Source organism: Hetaerina americana, unplaced genomic scaffold (assembly GCF_022747635.1).
Source record: "Hetaerina americana unplaced genomic scaffold, ioHetAmer1.1.p SCAF_5, whole genome shotgun sequence".
NCBI lineage: Eukaryota > Metazoa > Arthropoda > Insecta > Odonata > Calopterygidae > Hetaerina > Hetaerina americana.
In genome coordinates, this window is record NW_027287095.1 from 91,138,733 (window position 1) to 91,145,880 (window position 7,148).

The 7,148-nt window shown below is 38.1% G+C and overlaps 1 protein-coding gene across 3 annotated transcripts; it reads left to right on the forward strand.

Moving 5' to 3' along the window:
• Positions 1–668: 668 nt before the first annotated feature.
• On the forward strand, positions 669–6,791 carry LOC139693809 (SMC5-SMC6 complex localization factor protein 2-like). Of its 3 annotated transcripts, XM_071592093.1 has the most exons (10): positions 669–735; positions 914–1,025; positions 1,132–1,282; positions 1,378–1,490; positions 1,725–1,923; positions 3,595–3,704; positions 3,808–4,020; positions 4,103–4,291; positions 5,924–6,049; positions 6,127–6,791. In XM_071592093.1, the coding sequence occupies exons 2-10, from the start codon at positions 1,005–1,007 to the stop codon at positions 6,271–6,273; spliced, it is 1,269 nt and encodes a 422-aa protein (XP_071448194.1). In that variant the 5' UTR covers positions 669–735; positions 914–1,004; the 3' UTR covers positions 6,274–6,791. The 3 variants fall into 3 exon arrangements, with proteins under 3 accessions (XP_071448194.1, XP_071448195.1, XP_071448196.1); XM_071592094.1 differs by lacking the exon at positions 669–735 and having other exon boundaries at positions 742–1,025; XM_071592095.1 differs by lacking the exon at positions 669–735 and having other exon boundaries at positions 742–1,025; positions 1,148–1,282.
• Positions 6,792–7,148: the final 357 nt, after the last annotated feature.

The following is a 7,148-nucleotide window of genomic DNA, read 5'->3' on the forward strand; positions in this document are numbered from 1 at the left end:
TAACATTGTTGCATTAATCCACCTAAAGAATTACTCTAATGAGTAATACGACTGAAACTTAATGCAATACGCAAATTCTTTCGCATGACAATAAATATCACTAAATGATTCAGCATATGATACCAAGCCCATAACAGTGGAACTGTGTTGGTAACACAATGGACTGCAAGTAAAACTATTTTCACTAATTGACATCCTCAGGTGAAACATATGACCGTGATTATGAAGAATGTACATATTAAATATCTTTTGTTCGTTACTAAAAGTGCAAGTGATTCCAGAAGTGATGGATTGGATTGACTATGTGTTTGTTAGGTTGTGTTATCACACAACTTACCTTCAAACTCCCCTCGGAACATTACAATATATATCTCCTCTTCATTCCCAGCCAAAATTTCAGCATCTTCCAGGTTCCACAGCTGAATTCGGGAATTTTCACTGGGTGAATAGCACAGAAATATCAGCTTCTTTCCAAGCTACCATGGCTACGAAAATCCAGTTTCAAATGATAGCGGGTCCCTCCATGGAAGACAGTTTGGAGCAGTGGGGGAAATTGGTCGACTTCTTTAGTTGATTAATTCTCTCATAGATGACCTGCAATAAAGTCGACAAAAGAATAGGCCAGTGACACTAACCTGTTTACCAATTTTGTAAGCGCAAGCCTAGCGCTGGTTTGAAGGTTGCTGGGCGGATGTCTACGTTTTTGAAATTTCCATGAAATCTTGCTTCAGTATGGTTTGTATTAATGGTGTAAAATGTTTATAGATCAATGATACTAAGCGGGTACGTTCGTATAATGCCGCCTTTTCTCGACGGAATTACATGGAGCTGGAATTGAATATTTTATGATAACCGTTGTCAATTTTTGCCAATAATTTTCCGCAAGAGATATTTTAAATCGCATTTAAATTAGAATTACAGGCCTGAGGACCTATTGGTAGATGTTGATGAAATACTGAATGAGCGAGCCCTGAGATATAGGATTCAAAACTCTATTTTTGAAGATGAAGCGGAGGATAGGAATGGTGAGATCGTTTATTTACATCTTAGGATAGAATAGACTTTCTCGCACCTATTACCTTATGCATGAATTTTTAAATTGGCGTTATAACGTGTTTACCTTTTTCAAAGTATGTCTTGTTAACAGGAGGAAAAAGCAATACAGAGGACGCGGATGTTGGCGATGGATTAAAAGTTGCTCTTGACACCCAAAGAATTGACTTCCAGCGAATAGGAATGGATGTTTTTGATCCGTCTTGTGCTGGAAATTTGTTTGATGAAGGTGAGGATACCATAAAATTGTACTATAGGATCTAGCAGTAAGTAAAAGAATGTTGCATTGTTGTTTTGACCTGATATGTTTTTCTCCCAATACAGTGAAATTACACTCGAATCTTTGTCAGGAAAAACCTGCCAGTATGATGAGCCATCCTCTTTATCATATCTCAAGTTCAGATTTGTACGAAGTTATTCAGAGAGGACTTTTTAAGGTTAGCAATTTCTTTTCTTTTTCGAAGAATGACCTTACATGGTGTAGGGAAATGCATATTACTATATCATCTGTGGCAATCTCGATTCAGTCAAGCTCTGATATACCCTGTCATGTAATAATTCTTCTGCTGGTACGAGTTTGGTTTTTACGCAAAAAATAATATTAAAAAATGTATCTGCCCCTAGCATAGAAGATGAAATAGTTAATGCTAAATCGAAGTCTTTTTCCACAGCAAAAAATGAAGAAAAAAATTATCTTCACTCATATAAACAAGTATTTGTTTTTCTTGATGTCGTGCCATAATTCAGAGCACCTGGTGAATGCCAGCTGTGATACATTAATTTATCATGTGTTGACAAGTGCAGCAAAGACTGATAATCCACCATGGGTGCCTACAATAGATGACATAATATCGGTATTTTGCAACTGTGGTGAGTCTTTCTCTCTTTCAAATTTCATTTATTGTCCAGCATGTTGGATGTAGTAGTCATTTTCCTTGCAAAAACAAAATTGTATACAAAATTTCTTTAAGGGAGCATATCAATTGAAGCAACAGACAGGTTGTTAGCATATATCATTTAATAGATTCAAAGGATAATGGGAGATGCTAGAACAGTCAATTTTAACCTAGTCAGCCAGTTATGTGCATCCAAAATGCAGGGGTTTTGCCGTTTAAAAGTCACCCTGGTCTAGGGTATCGATTTTTTTGCACTTGCTGAACCCGAAGTGATCATCCTCTTTTTGTATTAATGTACAGTACTCTCCAATGCCTCATCGAAAATCCAGTCTAGCACTCAAGCTACGTACGAATTCTTCCATTTTCTCTCCTCAATCTCTATCACTTTAATCATCTCATTCGTTATCCATGGTTTCTCACCCCAAAAAAACCAAAATTATTCCAGAAACTAAATATCCATGGATACCGAAGAAGGAGCCAATGCTCACAGATGTGAAAGATATCTGCATTTTCTTCTATTAAAAGTATGTGCCACTCTCGTATCCAGGTATTCATTAACATTACAGGAAAAATCTCATGGCTCCCTCATCAAGAGCACTTGGGCCCCCCAGGCAAAGGGCTCCAGATCCAGGTTATGTCACTGAGACTTTTCCACGGCTCTCTTTATTACGAGGGATTCTTTTTTTAATTTATCTGGATGCTATAACATCCAATCTGGTATTATATAAGTCACTGATAATCAAGATTATGAAGAATGTAAACAGAGCTGTTGCCTTTGTTTCCTCTGGTGCAGCAGCTAAAAGAAAATTATCTTAATGGTTTCCCCTGATGGAAACTAGATGCTTTTTGTCTTAGAACTACAGTGATGCCTACGTCATTGCCTTTTCAAGTTGATTGACCATTGTTCATTCGAACAAGAGCAGCAGCCAACAGAGAGGTAGTATTCATTGAAAATATCTTCAGAACCAATTCATTAGCGGAAATACTGTTAGCCATAACTGAGGCACTAGTCCCACAAAATTAAGTACATGCTTTGACATTGGTTTGTTTGTATATCGTTCGATTTGATCGCTCTTATCCTGTAACACCAGTTTATTTTTTCAATGAATAGTCGCACCATATTTGAGTGCATCTTAGTTGACTTGGGGTGGGTGTCCTTCCGAAGGAAACTTTTTTATTTGCCACCCAGTACTTCGTGCATATTTACTTTGCCACTGCATTCAACCAGCACCGACCATCCCCTTACGACACTCCACATACAAACCCATTACCTCACTTGCCCAAATGTTCTCACTTTTTTTATTTGTTGGTAAACTCCCATAAAAATTATCTGAGCTGTCTCCAGTGGTGCAGTAGGGAGAACCTTTGTTGCTGCATGTGCCAATCAATGAAAGTATCTTACGCAGGGCAAAAAGGAAGCGATTGAGCCTCTTGCTTAACTGCATGCAGTCAACCAAGTGGTGGGACACTCCCCTGGCCGGCCACCCTCTCCATTTCTTCAAGCCAACTCCTCACAACTCCCTGCTCTTCAGTAATGCATACCTACTAAATACCTAATCATGTGCCGTGGTTGTGTTGTGACTCGTGGCATGCGTGTCCCTTGATGTTTCCTTGGTGATGGGGAAAGGTGGTTTCGTCATTCCAGGTGCTCCGAAGGAGATGCTGATGTCGTGTTCGTCTCCGCTGCCTCCAAGAGTGCTGACCCCGCCAATTGAGGGCCCCCTCCCTGACCTGCGAATAACCAACATACCTTGGGTATGTTGACAGTATTTGCATTTTGAAGTAATGGGTTCATTTTCTACTAGGTGTAATGAGATTTGTAGTTTTGATTGAATTGCATGTTTCAAGCGTTTTGCAGGTTCTCAAAGTAATAACTGCGATATTGGTGCACCACAAGAAGGACTGCTACAGCATTTCAGAATTGGAACACCTCTTGTGTATCATTCTCACCGTCAGTCTGGATAAGCATGTCATGCAAATGAAATCGGTGATAATAAATATTGAATTTTCTAAATGTATTAAAAGTATTTTGGCTGCATATCCTTCATGTGAATGGCGAAAACCAGGAAAGGTACGATTATTATCACTAACTTCTACAGATCTCCTCGTCTCAGCATTCCCTTGCTCAGTTGTGACGACTTTTTGTTTTGCAGGTTTCTCGTTTGAGCAAAATGTTGTATTGCAAACTGAAGAATGTGTGCATCAGTGATATAAATTGTATAATCAGCAACTACATTACTTGCCCAGGATTGGGGCAGAAGTTGGCTCTGTCGCTTTCATATTCATTTATAAAGGGCATGGTTATGAGTGATAAGGATTTAAAGCATTTGGATAATATTGAAGTAAGTATTAATTCTGTGCTATTACTTGATGATTATCTCATTTCATTGCTAATTGTTGAGAAGTGATGATGGGCTGGAAACTAAAAATTCATCCTTTAAAAAAATGCATAATTAGCCGGAGAGCACCCCCTTAAAAATATAAGAATTAACAATAAAGCATCAAAGGTTTAAGGAAGGCCTACCAGTTTGTGTGTTATTTAAGATGGGAGGAGTCTCATGTGGCCAAAAGCTGTGAATAATTTTGAGAGACTTTCTAGATTATGCATGCCGAGTCTTTTGCGAAAAAAGTGATGAATCTGCTATAGTATCTCTCACTTGTTTACATTCCTCATCGTGTGATATGGAAAGTTGTGGGTGTGAGCGTTGTAGAGAGAGAGCAGCAACAAGTGAGAGTGAATCTAGCATTTTGCTTCATCCCGAGCCTCTCGAAAAAGTATCCAACCTTGAATTTTCCAGAACCCAGGTGTGATGCTAGTGCTGGTGCCATTGTGCACAGTGGAGGGAGACAGCTGAATGTGCACGCTTTGAGTATTTCCTCCGCCTTCGAGTGAGTTGCCATCATCACACATAAGTGTTCATCGCTTTGTTCCATTTCTCTCGAGATGACTGGATGAGTTGATTTAGTAGGGTTGTCCACCGGTTATCAGGGTGTTCAGAAACTCAAAGAGTCCCTGTCGGGAGAGTCCAGCAGGTCAGGGTGTTCTGAGTGTGAGTCCAGCCTAGAGTGAACGGATGCATGATATATTTCATCTAGTTGTGGTGATGAGGCTCTGGGACCCAGATTTTTGTAGCCATTTAGGATTGACTTGAGAAAGAATTTGTCAGAAGAAATTCAAAGGGTGAAGATTGTGAGGCAGCTAAAGTTCTGAGTTCCAATGTCAGTTGACTAAAATGCATAAATGAGCTTATCAGTGGCGTTCCAGTACACTTTTTAAGCATCTTGAAATAACTTCAGCTGCAGTCTGTAGGCTGCTACACATTACAGTAAACTTGATTCTAGTAGCATCTTTTACTAAAAGACACCAGAGCCAAGGCCACGTGAGCCGCTCATCCTAAAGGCACCTCGCCATTGTGCTTACTTATATTTACCAAAATATCTGATCCACATTGGTATCATTCATTCTGAGATGAGAATAAGTTGTAAACCATAGGTACGTGAGAGAGTGGAATTTTTTTCTTGAATTGTGCATGAAGGCAATGGTGTCAACTCGAGTGGATTTGTGCACTCATTACAGTGGGACTCTTCTGTTCCCAACACCCAAATAGCTGTTTGATAAAACCTTACAACCTGCTAGAAACAAACCTCAACTACAGATAACGAGTAAACTAGCCAGCCACCAATCAATCATTGAAGTCCAAGGTAGTAATGTGATTGAAAATATTAACAAAATCTTGTGTAAATTGTAACTCTTGTGGGAGATTTCATTTTGGCTTAACTGAGAATTTGTTTAGATGAGTGTATCGGAAAGGTGTCACATAATCATGTTTTGGTGTCATTTGGGGAACCATTACTTAAATGATTGATTGTTTTCTGTACGTTCGAGTATGCTTGATGAATCTTTATCTTACAGTTTTCCTTGAGTCGGTGGATTGCTTGGCTGTATAATTACATTTTTTTTGTTCTCTTTCTAGGTAAAAGACATAGTTAAAATCTTCAAAGTGGATAGTTTGTTGGAAATGGATTATTGCACCCAATATTATTTACTTTTATTGGTGGAGAGGGTTATTACCAACTTGATATTTACATCAGGAAATGTGGTAGGTATAAATGCCTTCAGTTTCCAGTAGTAACAGATATTTGCTCCAGACTTATATCGATTCGCCTTTTTTTTCAGCGACACCTTAACAATATTAGGCAGTTACTTTCTAATCTAAGGATAAAGCCAGCACATTCTGAAGAGATGATTGATTACCTTCTAGTGAAAGAGTTAATCACTCGAGCGACAACTACATGGAAACTAAGTATTGCAGAATTGGCTTAATTTTTTTGTTTATATCCAGTGGCAATTGCCGCAAGCATCACAATGCTTTTGAAGTACAAGTCTTATTCAGTTTTTCAGATACTTTTTTTTTGTATATTATATAAATGTTTTGGATGATCTTTATTGCTGTTCACGAAAATCAGTGTTATGCTAGTGAATGAATAGCTGGTGCATTTTTTAATAAAACTCAGATAAAATCTCATTCCTTGATTCTTCACAAAATATTTGTACATATATGTCATACATGTGAAGTTAAATGCAAGTTTGCGGAGCATTCTACAAACTTTGAAAATATGCCATCATTGTACATATGTTAAGTGCCTGAAATGATTGGTTATCAACATGTTGTAAATCTACTCATTGTGTATGCTACCTACACCTATATTCCAATGTTGGGTGAAATTTTTGCTTTCAAAATTATATGAAATTCATTAATCTGAGCTGTACTTAATAAAATAATTAGCAAATGATTGAATGCTACTGCCTATTCCCTCCTTGCACAAATGACTCCCCAATGTGAAGCATTACAACATGTATATGTCCATTATCACACTAACTTAGTAAGAAATTTGAAGAACCAAAACCTACCGCAAAAGCTTCAGATTTTAACTCAACTTGTGTAATGCAGAGAATTTAGGCAGCTGTGCACTATTTTACATATTATTTCAACCCAATTGCTATGTGTTATTCTCAATCCCAGAATGTAAAAGAGATGCTAATAATGCCCTGGCATCATTGTAATAAAGCCCTGGCATCATTGTAATCGACCGCCCTGTTTTTCATAATGAAACAGTGGCAGACCATCTTTTCATTGATTTTCACTCTACTTGGAACATTTGGTGGGTCCTACGTACTTGCATCTGTTTCAAATGCAT

Coding starts and splice junctions, on each gene's coding strand:
- LOC139693809 (XM_071592093.1), top strand. CDS start 1,005: ATGAAGCGGAGGATAGGAATG. Junction 1,491..1,724: donor TTCAGAGAGGACTTTTTAAG/GTTAGCAATTTC, acceptor CTTTTTCCACAG/CAAAAAATGAAGAAAAAAAT. Junction 4,292..5,923: donor AGCATTTGGATAATATTGAA/GTAAGTATTAAT, acceptor TTCTCTTTCTAG/GTAAAAGACATAGTTAAAAT.